General features: G+C 34.8%; 1 protein-coding gene across 1 annotated transcript in view; it reads left to right on the forward strand.

The window, feature by feature from the left end:
• Positions 1–19125, forward strand: part of LOC115878476 (neurexin-3) — a 350620-nt gene that overhangs the window by 284778 nt on the left and 46717 nt on the right. The window contains exon 10 of the mRNA XM_030894994.1: positions 13650–13842. Within this exon, the coding sequence (XP_030750854.1) occupies positions 13650–13842 (193 nt within the window). The remainder of the gene's footprint in view (positions 1–13649; positions 13843–19125) is intronic.

The following is a 19125-nucleotide window of genomic DNA, read 5'->3' on the forward strand; positions in this document are numbered from 1 at the left end:
TTATCAGTCCGATTTATTGCATTATTGACAATAAGTCGCACATACTGGAGATAACTAATGTTGGCTATAGTTAAAAATGATCTTACCTTGCTGTAAATTGTTTCCATTTTCAAAAAAATCGCCGATCAAAGAGATAACACCATTTTCTTGCATCTAAAAAATGTAAAAACACTGTTTATTTACTACCTATTTTTCATATACATGGGACATACCTACTACTGCAGAAACGTCATTTTCTCCAGGATTCTTCATGTATTATATTTATAAATTTCAGCCGAAATATTAAATTGAACTTCTAAAACGAAACTAAACGGAATGAATTAAAATGGCGTCGAATATTTTCGAATTTGTTCTAGAACAAATCTGAAGTTGTCTCTGAAACTAAAATCTGTCAATTCTAAACTGTGAAGTTAGACAAAAACAATACTGTCCTTGTCTAGGCGGCCATACTTGTCGTGAGGAGAATGACAAGAATGACACTAATGACTGTTTCCAATTTTCCTATTTCACTGTCACCCCCCTGGTACTGTTTCCAATTTTCTGGTTTACTGTCACCCCCCTGGGGTATATATAAATAAAAAAATACGAGTAGCGGAAAAAGGGGCCAAAAAACCCTACATATATGCTTATTCTCTGCATTAAGTTCATCAGACCGAAGGGAACAGCCATTCGACGACCGGTTTCGGAGATTTATCTCCATCGTCAGGCCGACTTTGCTGTAACCCTCGATCTGACCAACGAAAAGCAGAGAATAGCATTTGAGTACAAAACGTACTACTATGGCGAGAGTGCTAGACGCTCTACGCCATCTAGCGGCAGCTGTGACAATCACAGATCGTACCGCCAAAATTAAAACCAGCGGCCTACTGGACAAACATGCTTGCTTCATCCACGTTACCGTAGATGGAGCTAAGGAGGCTTAGGTAGGGTATATATAAATAAACAAAATACGAGTAGCGGAAAAAGGGGTCAAAAAACCTTACATGTATGCTTATTCTCTGCATTAAGTTCATCAGACCGAAGGGAACAGCTATTCGACGACCGGTTTCGGAGATTTATCTCCATCGTCAGGCCGACTTTGCTGTAACCCTCGATCTGACCAACGAAAAGCAGAGAATAGCATTTGAGTACAAAACGTACTACTATGGCGAGAGTGCTAGACGCTCTACGCCATCTAGCGGCAGCTGTGACAATCACATGTCGTACCGCCAAAATTAAAACCAGCGGTCTACTGGACAAACACGCTTGCTTCATCCACGTTACCGTAGATGGAGCTAAGAAGGCTTAGGTAGGGTATATATAAATAAACAAAATACGAGTAGCGGAAAAAGGGGCCAAAAAAACCTACATATATGCTTATTCTCTGCATTAAGTTCATCGGACCGAAGGGAACAGCCATTCGACGACCGGTTTCGGAGATTTTTCTCCATCGTCAGGCCGACTTTGCTGTAACCCTCGATCTGACCAACGAAAAGCAGAGAATAGCATTTGAGTACAAAACGTACTACTATGTTCTGTTTCTCTAATTGTGTGTTTTTTGTGGCAATAAAGACGCGTTTACACAAGTCAAATTAATTGATCGTCACTTGAATTCAAATCGCATGAATGCGATATGACCGTCTAAACTCGCCAAATCATGTCAATTGACTATTGTTTAACTTTTGACGTTCAAGTAGAGTTTTTAAAATGGCGACCGGCAGGTGGTCAGAATAAATTGCTGTTAAATTTATTAATAAACTACTCAAAACAATTATCGCATATTTTCTAAAAAAAATATTAATTTAAAAAACAAGACACTTCGAATTCCCTGACGTAGGATTTTAAATAATCTGGATACTGTGAAGGGAAATTCGATACAATAAGCCTACGCGCTGACCTATTACTTTTAGTTGACCGACTATTTAGTTGCAAAAGTGAAAAAAATACATACTTATGAAGTCGATCGGCCGACTATTTGATTGCATGTTAGCGCAGCTCCATAAGGATATATTGGTTACTAAAAAAATGTAACTAAATAGTCGGCCGATTAAAAATTGCTTGTCAGCGCATAGCCTAAGGCTACACAATGCAATTTTAAGTAATTTAATCTGTTGAATAACCTACTAATGGTTGAATAACCACTAATATTTAAAACAGATTAGAGAATTATAGATTTACTTTAAGTTAATAATTGATTTATTTATTTCAATTATAATATTCTGACGCTGATAGATTAAACAACATTCAGATAAGTCCCAATTTTTAAACTTGTAAGTCAGCAAAAATATTTAATACAGAAATTGGGTATTTCAAATTTCGAAAAATATCTTATTTGGCAATAATAACAAAGAAAAGATGTTAAATACAGTTTTTATGGAATGTAAGTGAAATATTATGAACTTTTTGTGTCTTTCTTATTTTTTTTTAATTTGCAGTATAGGTTCTACAAAGGACAATGCTGTAAAGCAACGGGGATACTGTTATATCTTGTACGTAATATGTTAAAAAAATTGCCAGAAATCAAATAAAATGCTAATAAAAAGGTATAACTGGTGCTAGTTTTTTTTTGTATTGCTAGTCTTTCTGTAGATATACTTGATTTATTTTTACTAAGTAGGTATATAAAAATTTATCATATATTTTTTAAGAAATTGTAATTACTTCCAAAAAAAATATTAAACTTAAGCTAAAGGATTAATAACAAGCTGAGTATAAAGTATAATTTAAGTAATAAAAAGTATGAAAAACGGATATACAGGGTCCGGCAATAGTGCGTCGGGCATCTGTAGCTCCTAGAATAAAAAACTTGAGAATTTTGTTTAAGTGCAGACCCAAAGTATGTACCAGGATATATTTCAGGAAAATATTTTAGCTTCTACAGAGTGGCTCAAAAAAGTGTGAGTGGACCTGGATGATTTTTTTTAAATTGAACACCCTGTATATTATTGCATTCCTTTTTAAAAAAATTATTAAAAATACAAGAACTGTTCTGAAATCAAAACTATGTTAGGTATTTACTTTAGATAGTCTATTCTTACTTTGCTATAAATATGGTAATCGTAAATCATACAGGATGTTCAATATTCTACGCCAAACTTTCTAAAATATAAAATAATTTTTCTTTGTTTTTTTAAATGGAACACCCTGTATATTATTATTTTATTAGATGGAGAATTAAAAAATGAACATTTTTTGTATTTAAGGTATTTCAAAATTTTTAATAGTTTTCCGGATACACGCAGTATTATTTCATATGGCGCTTTCAGTGGTACAATTCGAGAGAAAAATGATTGGGTGGCTTTGATAAAAATTTACTGTGGAAAACGCTATATGAAATATAAAACCGCAAATATCTGCGAAACCGTTAAAAATTTTGAAATACTCTAAATACAAAAAATGTTCATTTTTTAATTCTCCGTCTACTGAAAAAATAATATACAGGGCGTTCCATTTAAAAAAACGAAGAAAAATTATTTTATATTTTAGAAAGTTTGGCGTAGAATTTTGAACATCCTGTATGATTTACGATTTTCAAATTTATAGCAAAGTAAGTACAGACCATCTAAAGTAAATACCTAATATAGTTTTGATTTCAGAACAGTTCCTGTATTTTTAATATTTTTTTAAGAAGGGCCGAAAAATATATATTTTTGATTTATTTTTGAATATCTCTGAAACTATCGAAATATATTTATTCATATCTTAGGGTTATGTAAAGTGATCTGAAAAGTAGCCAAAAATGCAATAACATACAGGGTGTTAAAACTTGCTTGTCTGAGCATAACAGGGGCGATGAAATCAACGCCCACTGCATCAATGGAGGCGCTTCTGGACCTTCCGCCTCTTCACATAGTGATCCAGGCGGAGGCAAGAATGGGACTCTATCGACAACAAAGTGTCTTGTCTCTGGGAAATAGGACAGAAACAGGACACTCAAAGATGGGAAATCCTATCGGGGGACCTCTACTTCAAATGAGATCGGACCAGATGACCCCTCTTTATCACTACCACAAACCATTCGAGGTGAACAAAATGGATCGAGGAATGTGGACAGATATAACATTCCTTCAGGATGGACTAACTGGTATACAGACGGGTCAAAGACCGCTGAAGGAACAGGAGCTGGAGTATTTGGGAAAAGACCAAGGGTAAGTTTATCCTTTTCCTTGGGTAAACACTCAACCGTATTCCAGACAGAAATCTTCGCCATTCTACAATGTGCGAGAGAAAACAATAGAAGAGCTTATTCAGGTAAGCTCATCAATATATGCTCAGACAGTCAGGCGGCACTTGGGGCGCTTATGAGCCCAAAGGTATCGTCGAGACTCGTCTGGAAATGCCTAGGTGAACTGGAAGCTCTGGCTCGACGGAACAGAATTAAATTATTCTGGGTGCCGGGCCACAGCGGCATCCAAGGCAACGAAAAAAGCCGATGAGCTAGCTAGGCAAGGATCATCGGCATCTTATCTTGGTCCAGAGCCAGTACTGGGAATACCCAAATGTATGGCCCCTAGTGCATTAAAACTCTGGATCAGGGAAAATCAGAATGTCCACTGGAGAAACAGACAGGGGGCACAGGCACAGCAAGGCTTTTATCCAAGGACCTAGCTCCAAAACCAAAAGAACTGCTAATGCTTAGCAGGAATAAATTGCGGATTACAACAGGCCTCTTGACAGGACATATGGCTGTAAAGTGTTACCTGAACAAGCTCAATCTGTATCAAGGAAGTCTTTGCTGCAGACTCTGCGATAAAGATCCTGAAACAGCGGAGCACATAATATGTCACTGAGAGGCTCTGGATTGCAAGCGACACTTTTTATTTGGGAAAGCTAGGCTAGAACCGGAGGAACTATGCTCCCATCCTATCAAGGACCTGCATAAGTTAGTGCAGGGCACAGGGATAGGAGAATGAGTGCAGATATAGAAAGGGGACAAACACAATAGGCCTCACAGGTCGCAGTGTTTCCGGCAGAGGACGGCCCCTTATTGTGAAAAAAAAAAAAAAACGTCCCGGCCGTCGAGACCGCCGGAATTAGAGCCTATGGATTTTTAGAAATAGTTATATATAGTAGCGAAGTATGGCCTACAAGCCATTTAAAAAAAATAATCCAGGTCCACTCACACTTTTTTGAGCCACCCTATAGAAATTAAAATATTTTCCTGAAATAGATCCTGGTACATACTTTAGGTCTGCACTTAAACAAAATTCTCAAGTTTTTTATTCTATGAGCTACAGATGCCCGACGCACTATTGCCGGACCCTGTATGTACATATTTGACATTTTAATTAACTAGGTAATATGATAATAAAAACATATTATGAACATTAATGATAATGTGATTATGAATAACAAAGTACATCTTTTATAATTATCTTTTCAATTAAAATGTCTCCCAGGCGTTTTGATTTTTCAATTACAATGTTTTTTTACATATTTTAAATACAATGAACCTCCAAAAAACATGTAGGCAGTCCTTAACTAAATTTATCAAGATAATAATACGTTTTTTTACAGAAATGACTCGAGGCACTCTGTTCATCTTTACACCCAACTTTTTTAATGAACAACATAACATCAAGAACATTTTTCATAAATAAGGATTTTATGTTTAATGAGGAAATTTGTATAGGTATAGCACACACAATCAAACATTTTTTTTAATTTTACAGGTTCAAATATTTTTTGATCTGAGAAAAAAACTATTTTCGCATTTTTATTTGAAAAAAATTACAGATTTTGACTTGAACTAAACAATAACCGCCTGTAATTGTAATTATTATTATAAAAATACCCTTTTATATTAAAAATTAAATACTATTTTCTACTCTAAATGACACTGTCTGACATTTTAACTAAATTAATACTAATTTTAGAATCCCTTTCAAACAAGCCAGATGTAACTTTCGTGTATTCATCCTTCTCACTTACGTTTGTCCTTTCTAATTAACCAACTTCTAAGTATTCGGAGAAGCTTTTCTGCTCTAACTGGTTGAATATTATGTCACCATTTAATGAATTCTGTTTCACGAATTTGTCTGTTTACCTTTTAGAATTATATAGCGACTGGGTGCTCGTGCCTTCACTTAGACCTTTAACTAGACGACAGGAAAGAGAGATTTTATTTAAATTATATACAAATATTTAATTAAGAAATGGAGTTGGTAATGGTAATGAGAATCTTTTTTTTATCAATATGGGAGGAGCCGTTCAATACCGGAAACACTGCGACCTGGCTTGTTGTGTTTGTCCCCTTTCTATGTTTACATTCAGTCTCCTATCCTTGTGCCCTACACCTGCTTGTGTATGTCCTTTATAGGGGCATAGTTCCTCCGGTTCTAGCCATACTTTCTCAAATGAAAAATGTTGCTTGCGATCAAGATCCTCAAAATGCCATATTGTATGCACTGCTATTTCAAGATCTTTATCGCAAAAACTGCAGCATACGATTCCTTGATAAAGGTTGAGCTTGTTCAGGTGGTATTTTACAGTGAATTGGAGTCTTAAAATTAGTGTCCCTGTCTTTTTCTACAGTGGATGGACTACTTTTACCTAATCCAGAGCCTTACTGGACTTATATTTTTCCAAAGCTGATTTCCAAAAAATGTTTTTTATCACATCAAGTTATGGAGGCGCATAAAATCTATTATGCTCTAATAATCTAATTGGCAAAAATATAGAATTTTCTGTTAGTATCACAAATTATATTTGACAATAAGCTTCACAAAAAGCTTAAAAAGATAAATTTTAAATTAATTAACGTTCGGTTTATTTCTTATTGACGCCTTCTAACGGAAATTTTTTTTTATAAAGTTAAATTATGTGCAATTAACTTATTTTCATTCAAAAAATACGTAGTTCTTCTATGTCCACGGAATACTCCCTGTATAGGGTACTACTTGGAAAAATAAATTCTTCAAAAAATTGTTTTCTCCAAAACTATGCCATTTGACGTTTTTTACAAGAGACAAAAAATGTGGTAAATACTAGCGATGGGAACTATCGATTGAATTAGACTATCGAATGGTTACTGAATGAATGATTTCAACTATCGAATGGTTTTATTCGAATAAAATCATTCATTCATTTGTATACTAAAGCATATGTGACAACCTCGCCGTGCGACTAACTGGTTATCGTTGAGCCACGACTATCGAATGTTTTTGATAAATGAAATTTAGTATTCGTTTGATTTTTGTGTGCGTCAGTGCATTATTAGTTCTTCCAAATTTTTATAACTTCGCCTTATAAATACTGTGCTATTTTTGCGTTTATTAAAATATTTAAAATACTAAAATAGTAGTTTTTTTAATTGACGATTGTGTGCGTGTGCAGGTGGTCAAAATTTTTCCGAAAGTTTGTGTGATTTTCCGTAGCCCGATCTTTCAATTATTTAATTTTATATGGTATATGGTCTATTTTTTAATGGAAAATTTTGAGAAGTAGCAATTTTTAAGAGAGATGAGATGAAGTTACAATTAATTTTAAAAATACATATTTGTATTTTAGATGTTTTAATAATATGAATTAGTTGAACTTAATAATTATATTAATTAATGTGGTTAAGTAAATGGTTATCGAACTCAGACTATGGGGTGAGAAAATTAAATTGAAAGTTTTACACGTGCCAATTTAAAAAAAAGTTAACGATGTTTGTATTTTGTTTATGCTAATTCTCTTACATGTAGTTTTTTGCGAAGAAATATTTCATTTATTTTTTAAAGTAAATACCAGTAAAAGTAAATATTATTATTATTAAATAGTAATATAAAGTACCGAATATAAATAATTTTGATTTCTAATTTTTATTTTTATTTTCCTTGCATTACACTGCACGCTTAGAAAATTAATAAATGTTTATATTTCATGATTTTAAAATTTGTTGTTAATATAACAAATTAGTTCTGTAATTATTATTATTTAATAAACCAACGTTGTCACAAAAAATTGAGAGACTATATTATTTTTAAATAGGATCTAATATAAACAATTTTGACATCAAATTTGTTGTTTATATTTTGCTACTACTTAAAAAAAATGTTTATATTAAATGATTTCAAATTTTGTTGTTAATAGGTATAACAAATTATTACTGTTATTATTATTTATTAAACCAGTCTTTGCTTAAACACATTAAAAATAATTTTCCTACATCCAAAATAACAAGTATTATTGCAGTGTAACAACAGAATATTAATAAAAAAATATAAAATATATAGACATACTATCCCTAACTAACTAAAGCCAAACAATAATATTCTTTGCTAATATCAATTAATACCGAGACTAATACTAATATATGGCAACAGCACCCTTCATAATGTATTTTCTGTGTAAATACTAGCACCTCAATAAAAAAAATAATGTGTCCTTATCTTTATCTGACTCCACAAAAAATCAAAGATGCCGGCTTCTTTCATAGCATTTCCACCGACCGGGTTTTTCGGAAAGAAACCTACGTCGCCGGGCGACAACTAAAATCCAGTTAATATTTTATTATAATCGATCCTGACGAATAAATGAATTTTCTAAATGAATGAATTTTATAAATGAATGGTTTTTGCTGCCGAATTACTAGAATACAATATTTCAAGGCAGATGACGCATCTATTCGATAATTTTTATTCGAATAGTTTTCAACGAATGTTTCGATAGTATTCATTCGATAGTTCCCACTACTAGTAAATACTATCATTTTACGAAAAGAAAATCTGTCGTCGGTGGAATTGAAAAATATTTACATTAAAATTTATGTAGGTTTGGAGGTAGTTTTCCCTTCCAGTACCTTTTCTTGATTTTTGTAAAAGTCAAATGTTAAAGCGCTTAGAAGACATAGGCACTCCAACTCTCATTCAAATCGGCAAAACGGTTCTTAACATATCTTAAAAAATGCTTTTATTTTTTAAAGCTTGATGCCCTCTAGCGGACAAACAGAGCACTTTCTTACACAATTTACCTTTAAATTGTGCTCAATAAACTTATTTTGATTCCAAAAGTACGTAGTAGTTCTATGATCGCGGAATATTTTGACATCCTGTATATAAGATATTCAGTGGACTTTGCCGGTTATTGAGTATTCGCGATTCACCTTCTCATACAACTTACAGGAAGTCAGAGGAACAGTCTCGATAGTCCATATAAACTTAACTTTGATGGAGATCAAAATCCTACTTCTTACGTAGCATAGGATAAACGAATATCTAAGTAGGTATGCAGAGTTTTATATAAATGATCAAAAGTCGATTGGCCTCTCTAAAGACTAGGATATTGTATTACTAGTCTAAGAGCTAGCAACGTTTTCGAGAAAGGATTTTAAGACGTCTGGCTCTTTGATATATCTTTTACTATGCTCTCTGGAACAGCATGCGGCCCGTCTGGCTGCCGATACCCGTTGCGTTCACTACTGCGCATCGGAAGAAGATCCTATGTTTTTATTAATTTAGTCCTATAAGTTCTAGTATTGAATATAAATCGAACATGTCTCCATAGCGCAGTGCGTAGAGTTTCCGACCACGAACCGATGATTCAGAGTTCGAATCCGGGTCAGGTCAAAGACTTTTTCATTTTATTTTCGTTTATATTCTTATAGTAAAGTATTAAATAATTCTGATAATTCTTCTTCATCGAGTGCCATGTCCTCAACGAACGTTGGCTATCATATTGGCTATTATAATTTTGTTGGCAGCAGCCCTAAAGAGTGCTGCATTTGATTTTTGGAACCAATCCCGCAAATTTCGAAGCCACAATGTGCGTCTACGACCAGGTCCTCTCTTACCCTCTATTTTACCTTGCATAATCAAATGGAGGACGTTGTATCGTTCAGGGTGTTGAATAACGTGCGCAAAATATTCTAACTTCCGGATCTTGATGTTTTTATTTATTTCGGGTTGTTTGGACAAGCGACTCAAAACTTCCTCATTACGAACCTTGTCAACCCAACTTATCCGCAACAATCTCCTATACACCCACATTTCAAAAGCCTGGAGTTTCTTTAGCAATGTCTCTGTGAGTGTCCAACTTTCCGCCCCATAAAGTAAAGTGGAAAATATGTAGCATCTTGTAAGTCTTAACTTTAGTTCTATGTTAATATTTCGACTACATAACACTTTCTTCATCCGATAGAATACCGATCTAGCTTTCTCTATACGTTGCTTGATTTCCTTGCTCATATCCCAATCGTTATTAATGTTAGAGCCCAAGTAGGTGATATTATCAACTTGCTCAAGGTCGACTCCATAAGCTGTTATTGGTATCGGATTTATAGGATGTTTACTAACGGTCATAAGCTTAGTCTTTTGAGTGTTAAGTTTTAACCCATACTCATCGCATGTACTTGTAACTCTATCCAACAGCAACTGCAGTTCTTCCGGACTACTGGCTAACAAAACGGTATCGTCAGCATATTTTAAGTTGTTGACATTAACTCCATTCACTTTGACACCGCCATCGATTTCCTCGAGCGCCTCCCTGAAGATGAATTCAGAGTAAAGATTAAAAAGTAGTGGCGACATAATGCATCCCTGTCGCACACCTCTACGGATTGCTATTGTTTCCGAGGTATTTTTGCCAATTTTAACACTTGCCTGCTGATTCCAATAAAGGTTTCTAATTATTTGGAGATCCTTATCATCAATGCCCACTTCCCGTAAAATCGCAACCAATTTATCATGTTTTACCCTGTCAAATGCTTTTTCGAAATCAATAAAGCACATAAAGACAGGGTGATCGACATCTCTGCATCTTTGAACAAGGACTTGGATGCAAAAAAGTGCTTCTCTAGTTCCAAGATTGTTGCGGAATCCGAACTGTGTCTCGCTAATTTGTTCCTCTATTTTGGCATATACTCTTGAATGTATAATTCGAAGGAAAATTTTTAGGACGTGGCTCATTAAACTGATAGTTCTGTAATCAGAGCACTTCCTAGAGTTTCCCTTTTTGGGGATCATTACGAATGTTGACTTGATCCAGTCAGTTGGTATAACTCCGGATTCGTATATTTTGTTAAAAAGCGATAGTAGCGACTGTTTTCCTTTAATATCGAGACATTTGAGTATTTCCGATGGTATTTCATCCGGACCCGTTGCCTTTCTATTTTTTGCTGTTTTTATAGCCTTCTCTAGTTCACCCATTGTTATCATAGGGCCTGTATTACATTGTTGTATCACATTTTCTATTCTCTCGTCATCAAACAATTCTTCGATGTACTCTTTCCATCTTCTCAGTTTATCAATGTCATTTACAATGAGATTACCATCCTTGTCAACAAGGTTATGAGTTCTGTTGGTATTCACACCCGTTAACTCTTTAACCCTCTTATGTAAGTTGAAGGTATCATGTCTCTTCTGTAACTCTTCAACCTCCTTACATTGATTCACAAACCATGCCTCTTTTGCCGCTCGTATTTTCTTCCGAATTTCTTTATTAATAAGTTGGTACTTTTGTTGGTCTTGATTTTTAAATGATCTTCTTTCCTCCATTAGGTGCAGAATATCGTCATTCATCCAATTCTGTTTCTTCTGTTGGGCTATAGGTATATTAGATGTTGTTTCTGATACTATATTTTTAAACTTATTCCAGTGGTCTTCAATGTTGCAGTCAAGTATTTTTTCCTCACACTTATTTTCCAGAGTGTTCATAATTACCTCGTGATTGTCCCGTATATAGTCGACATTTAACTTTTTTGACGGTTGTTTTCTTTCGACTTTCTTTAATCTGAGCTTGAACCTCGCTACTAGGAGGACATGATCTGAAGGGACATCGGCTCCAGGAAAAGTTTTGACTGCCTGTACTGAGTTTCGGTAACGTTCATTGATGGTGATATAGTCAATCTGATTTCTGACAGGTTTCTCTGGACTATCTGATGGATGTTTCCAAGTATAGAGCCTTCTCTTCGGGAGTTTGTAGAAGGTGTTCATAATACACAAATTATTATCCCTGCAGAATTCAACAAATCGGTCTCCTCTCTCATTACGTATACCGAGTCCAAAGTCACCTACGACCTTATCCTCTCTACCTTGGCCAACTTTGGCGTTGAGGTCTCCCATAATAATGGTAATATCTTTCTTCTTGATTTTGTCAGTGACGCTCTTGATGGTATCGTAGAATTTTTCAATTTCCTCCTCGTCACTGACTGAGGTTGGTGCATATACTTGAATAAGGTTGATGTCAACAGGTCTCGAGTTCAGTTGTAACATAATGACCCTATCAGAAACGTAACACACGGATTTAACGCACTTCTCGACATGTTTGGAAACTATAAAAGCAACACCATTGATATGATAGTTACTGTCCTCTCCTGAGTAGTACACAGTATGTTCTTCTATCTTGCATTTACCGGAGTTTGGCCAGCGCATTTCACTAACCCCTAGGATCGGGATATCGAGTCTTTTCATCTCCTGTATTGTGTTATGGGTTTTTCCCGCTTCGTATAGACTACGTAGGTTCCAAGTACCTATCTTAAGTTTGGATTTACGGTCAATTGTGGCCGAACGGGAGATTCTTCGCACCCCTGCCCCATTTAAGGGGCGCCCGTACTCGGGGCCGTTTTTTAATTCTTCAGCCATAATGATAATCCTGGGGAAAGGTCTCATACATCAGGTAGTTTCCCGTTGCTTTCCTGATGCGTAAGTTCAGCCGCCCACTATGGATCAGACGCTGTTGGCAGCCGCCCACTCTGGGTCAGACGCTGCACCGTTGTGGTCTTTCTTAACTTCACCTTCGTCACTTCGAGACCTTACCGGCAAGGGTGGCCCTACCAGTAGCTACGCTACCGCCGGCATCGCTCCCTGGACATTGAAAGTTACTGAGCCCCACTCACCACGTCAAGGTGAAAGACCCCGTGGGGTAAGTAATAAATATTTGTTTTTATTTAATTCTGATAATTAAATAAAAACAAATATTTATTACTTTACTATCAGAATATAAATGAAAATAAAATAAAAAAGTCTTTGCCCCGACCCGGATTCGAACTCTGAATCATCGGTTCGTGGTCGGAAACTCGCACTGCGCTATGGAGACATGTTCGATTTATATTCAATACTAGAATTTAAAGGACTAATAAAAATATAGGATCTTCTTTCAATGCGCAGTAATGAACGCAACGTTTACCGGCAGCCAGACGGACCGCATGCTGTTCTAGAGAGCATACTAAAAGATATATCAAAGAGCCAGACGTCTTAAAATACTTGTTTTTCCGACGTTGCTAGCTCTGGTACTATACTGTTCACGTATGACCTCATAAAATTGTATGCAGTTGATGCATCTTACTGTATATTTTTTATTAAACTTAACTATTTTTACTTATTGTAAATTAGTTCATTTCAAAAACAAGAAAATGGAATTCATATCCATTAAGATTATGACAGAGATTCTTATAATTAAAAGTTCATTATTTAAATTGAGACAAAACTTTTAGACTTGAATGCACCACGAAATTTAATACAATTTCCCTCCACTACAACCCTAGATTTTAATTTTAAAAGAACACCCTGTATATTTTGTCGTATAGATCGAATGAACTTTCAATATTAGTATTTTAGTTTGCTGTTATAAAACCGGCAACTCCAATTTTATCTGTATCGCTAAGATTTTAGTAATTGAACTCGTATTTCATATAGTATAAGACTTTATTTATAAACATTAATTTATACCTTGGTTAATATTATTTTCAGACCGATCTTTTTGCTGTTGAAATCTACAATGGCCACATCTACGTCCACTTGGACCTAGGCACCGGACCCTCAAAACAAAGAGGTTCTAGAAGACGAATAGACGACGGTACCTGGCACGAAGTAATGTTCAGAAGAGCCGGACGGGAATCGAGGATTACAGTGGACGGATTCCACACGGACTTTAAAGCTATGGGTAAGAATGCAAGTAAGTAACAGAGAAATACTATACCTAATAACATTAAGTTAACTTAGTTTGGTTTCTGTGTTTGTCTTTTAGTTGGTTTTATTTTGATTTCCCTCTGACGTTACTCGAACTATCAACTCTGTGCTTTTCATCGAACACCTTTGTATTTGTTACACTAGCTTTACATGTTTTCTTTTCAGTTGTATATTTTTATGTATATCTTTGGCATTTATACTGTCTGTCCAACGAGTCAGGAAATATTTTACAGACAACATCCAAAAATGATTATAAAAAACATCCATTTTCAGTGTGAATTAAAATGACAGATAATAACTGTCACTGTCATGTGTCTTCTCGTCGGACAGACTTAACATACTTTACAGTATTAAGCAGAGAGAACACTAATAACTAAAGTGAGAGAGACCGATCAACGTTAATTTCTGAAGACTGTGTTAGTGGCGCGGCCTTTGGCGTCTAACCCGAACTATGAGCGCATTATCGATATAGTAGGTTGCATTCATACCTATATACTGGCGCCAAAAATTTAAAATTTGTATATTTGAACCGAATCTTAATCTTTCAAGTTTATAATAAGAAATATTCGTAGTGTTTATAGATTATTTTGTTGACAACGCAAATTTATTATTAGACTTTAAAGCATTAAAACCGATAAATAAAATACTGTGTAGGAACATAATAATTTATTTAACTCCATACTCCTTGCCATACTCCAACTCAAAGCTCCAATCTTCAGTATCTTTTTTATCTAACTTGGTTGGGAGTGAACAGGGAAGCACGGTTGGGAGCTCGCACAGAGTATCAGTAGGTATCCCGTAGGTATTCAATGCTTTTGATAGTCTTTATTCTATAACAAGAACCTAGCAGTTGAAGAAAATAATTTGTATTACTGGAAATAATGCCAGGTATAATACCTAGTCGTTCCATAGGTATCAGAAAAGAATGTGATGTTTTAAATTAAAAAAATTAAATTAGCAATGTACGATTATTCTGTGCACTCACTATTACTATTAGGTATGTTAAAATAATTACCGAGATAAAACTTACCTTTAAAGGAAACGTTTTGTCTGGGTCTCAACCACAAAACAAAAATTACAAAAATGCCGAATAATCGTGGAATCTGAAATAATCAATAATGATAATAATCTTCTCTTCTGACAAGCTAAAAGAACAGGCACATTCAGTCAAAAACAATTTATTACTCCGATTTGCTCCGATTATCAACAGATTTTGGCTATCTCCTTCTAGAACTAAGAAATAGAAAAAGCTACTGACAATCTAATTAATCCTGTCAAATGTTTAACTTGCAAAGTTGAAAACTTCCTTTTTTGACCGCCTAAACGCTATGCGCGTCTGGGATGCGCGGTGACAAAATAAACTTGTCTACGAAATGCCCTATTCCACAAGCCCTCTCACTTTACTTATTAGTTTCTCTCTGGTATTAAGAGATAAATATATTTACCCTAAACCTATGGTTGAAATTTGATTGTTGAATTATTGTATCTAGTAAGGAATTAACACCTTCTCCTGTGTATGTGTATGTTAGAGTATAACTCAATACTGTCAGAGCCGTGCAACAAATTGCAGTGATAGATTTTTGGCCAAAGTAGCCATTATAAAAATAAACAATTTAAATAAAATAAAGGTACATACAGTGTGTTAGAAAAAAATATATACCTAGATAAAATAATGAATACTTATTAACTTTATTGTAGGTAAATTAAATAAAAATAACAAGTTATAAATTTAAATAAAGTCCATAAACTAATGTCGATTTTGAAAATAGCTACTAACTGTCACTAGCAAATTGCCATGGCGACACCAGCCATCAGATCACAAGCCGTTTTATTGAAAAATCGCTTTTTATTCAAAATCTGAGCCAGATAGGTATAGGAAACCCTAATTTAGTTTGAAAGAGTATTTAAATCTGATTGGACTTATTTTAAAAAATACATAGTGTTGTATTTAAAATAACGAAGTTTTTATGTAAAACAAATATTTAAAATAGACCAACAATTTTTGATACCCCTGTATACATTTAAGAAAGCAATACATTTTTTCAAGAAAGTTTATTTATCCGGCTTCAAAGTCAGCACAAGAATTAAGTCTGAAAAGTAATGTACAGGGTGGTGACAAATTTTTTTTTATTTTAACATGCATATTTAAATATTTTTAAATATCTCAACAACCAAAGCATTTAAACATATTAAACCCTTATAATGAATGCCTTATTTTATGCACAAGAATCCAAAAATGGAATAAAATACCGGGTGTTCCATAAGAAAAAATATAACTTTGGTATGGATCTTAGTTCTGATACACCCTGTACATTTGAAAATAATTTTAAATTATGCACATTGCCTCTCTGCATATTATACCCATAATTTTTTTTGTATCTACATCTTTCCGTTTTCGTATAATCAAAAAATCAAATGAGGCGAATGGGGTGCGCTACCCTGTATAACTTAGCCTCTAGCTTTCTAAATTATGTAAATCAAACATTAAATGTGTAAATAGCCCTACTTATTTTATTATAATGGATTTTTGCATAAAGGCACCTGCTTCATCTGTCTAAATTATTTTCAGCGTTACAGTATTGCTAGGCTAGTCAGAGGTAGCATCTATATTATTTTAAATGGAACACCTGATATATTATTACAATTTGCAAAACTACTTTCATATCTCATATTTTTTTTTATTATACTGATCTATACATATCTCTTACTTTTACTTTTTCGTATCCGGACCATATAGGTGCATAATGTACAATTATAATTTAAAATTCTTTAGCCCAGTACCGGGCGACGTCTAAAGCATTTTCATCGGCGTTCCATAAATTTTCAAGGGTACATGTATGAGGGCATCTTATGCATGACAGCAGATGCTCCATATTTTGGATTTCGCCGCATTCACATTTTGTGTCTTCATCCGTGATAAGTCCCCATTTCGCTTTGTTGGTTTTAACAGGCGCTACTCCTGTTCTGATGCGGTTTAGGGACTTCCACGTGACCCAATCAAGATGTTGGCCTGCAGAATCTTCTTCTCTAAGAGGATAATCAAGCGGTGGATCTTCTTGAACAGTCTTTAAAAAGTTTTTCCGAGATCGGAGTCTGCTTGATCCTTGGAACTCGCCAAAAAGCGGATGGCGCTCGTCGAACATCTGTTTAAACTTTTCAGTGTGTTCAGCCGCTTTGCGCCGCTGTGAGGGAGCTGCAAATCCGGAGGCTCTGTAAAGTTGAAATAAGCTTGTTGCTTTCATACACCCTGTTGTTATTCGGCACGTTTCATTTAAAGCAACATCAACTTGTTTGGCATGGCTCGATCTATTCCATACAGGACAGGCATATTCTCCCGTTGAAAAACATAAAGCCCGTGCAGTTGTTTTTAAGACAGATGGATTTGCGCCCCACTTGCTTCCAGTTAGCCTTCTCAAAATGTTATTTCTAGCGCTGACTTTCTGGCGAGTTTTCTGACAGTGGTACCTATATGTCAAGGTCCTGTCTAGTATCACTCCGAGATACTTCGGCTTTTCTGTATGCTCCAGCAAACTACCTCTCCACAAGATATTAAGCTTTGTTGCAGCGTCTCTATTGCGTAGGTGGAAAGCGGAAACCTGCGTCTTGGAAGGGTTGGGTTTAAGTGAGTTCCGGTCGTAGTAACTAGCCATTGTGTTAAGTGCGCCTTCCAGTTTTTGTTCGACGCTGTGAAAGCTGGTATCTTGTACAGCTATTGCCAGGTCGTCAGCATAAAGAAAATGTTTTGAGTAGGCAGGGAGAGGTTGATCGTTGGTATATATATTAAATAGCATTGGCGCCAGGACGCTTCCTTGGGGCAGCCCATTCCTTTGAGTTCTCCATCTGCTCTTACCATTGTTCAGAGTGACACAAAAGCGTCGGTTCTGCATCATTGTCTCGATCACTTTTACCAGGTTATAATCCTTAATTGTAGCATATATTTTAGTTAGGAGGTGTTTATGAATGATGGTATCATATGCGGCGGTTAAATCGACAAGAGCGACTCCAGTGATCAGCTTCTCCTCGTATCCCCTCTCGATATGCTCTGTAAGAGCCAAGACCTGCCCAGTGCATGATTTTCCCGGCCTAAAGCCCGCTTGCTGAGGAATAAGTTTCGATTCTACGATTTTCTCCATGCGTCTGAGAATCATTCGCTCGTAAACTTTGTACAAATGACACAACAGGGAGATCGGTCTGTAGCTACTGGCCAGTCCTGAATCTTTAGCCGGTTTCAGCAGTGCTACAACTTTAGATTTTCGCCAAGATTTCGGGATTTTGTGGCTGTCGGTACATTCTTGAAAAAAATTTCAAAACCCACATTTACATACATATCTCTAATAGTTTTTGAGGTAAAAAAACATGTCTTAAATTGACATAAATATGATTTTGAATAAGCATTTGTTAAATCAAGATAATTTTTTGACAATTTTACATATGATTTATTTTTAATCTTGAAATCTATTAGAGATTAATAGAGAATAGGTTAGTATGTTACAGATATTATGAGTTATGAATGTATTTTCGAAATATACCGGATGTTCTATTTAAAATAACAATGATGCTACTACTTTTCAAATAATGCGGCAACATTGTAACGCTGAAAATATGTTAGAAAGACCTTTTTTCAATTAAGATTTTCATGGGTACAAAAAAATATACTGTTGTAGTTCGCTACACAAAAGTTTTGTTACGGGAAAAAGGGCTAAATAAAAATGCTCTTAAAAACGAGAAAACAAAAGCCCTGCATTTTTATCAAAATAAAGTATAATGTTTCGGACGCATGCCATTTATTTTTAGATATTTTCGTTTTCTTGGGTAATGTTTACTGAATACAATATTAAATTCTATATTTTATGTCGTACCCAAATAAAAAAAGCAGAAACACGAGCCTTTAACAGAGTTTTCAGACTTTTTTAAAGTAAACAAATAAATAAAACAATATTGTTAGGGCATTGGTATTATTAGATATAAATTTTTAAGCTTTAGTCTAAAAAAATTGGATTTTTTACAATATGCTTAAATAAGAAAAATTCGATAAGGTTGTTTTTTCCATTCAAAAAATTTAAACAACCTATCCATTTACATTTAGTGCATATCAATTTTCAGCAATCGTGTAACTTTTTTATTTATAAAGATTTTCACATACTGTCTGCGAAGAAAATATAGCAGAAATATTAAGAAAGGTTTGGAAAAAACTACAATCAATTGTTTCTAATAGATTTCGAGATATCGATTTTTGAATTCAAAATTCTAATAGCGC

This window comes from Sitophilus oryzae, unplaced genomic scaffold, assembly GCF_002938485.1.
Source record: "Sitophilus oryzae breed Bouriz unplaced genomic scaffold, Soryzae_2.0 scaffold_1514_pilon_pilon, whole genome shotgun sequence".
In the NCBI taxonomy this organism is placed as follows: Eukaryota; Metazoa; Arthropoda; class Insecta; order Coleoptera; family Curculionidae; genus Sitophilus; species Sitophilus oryzae.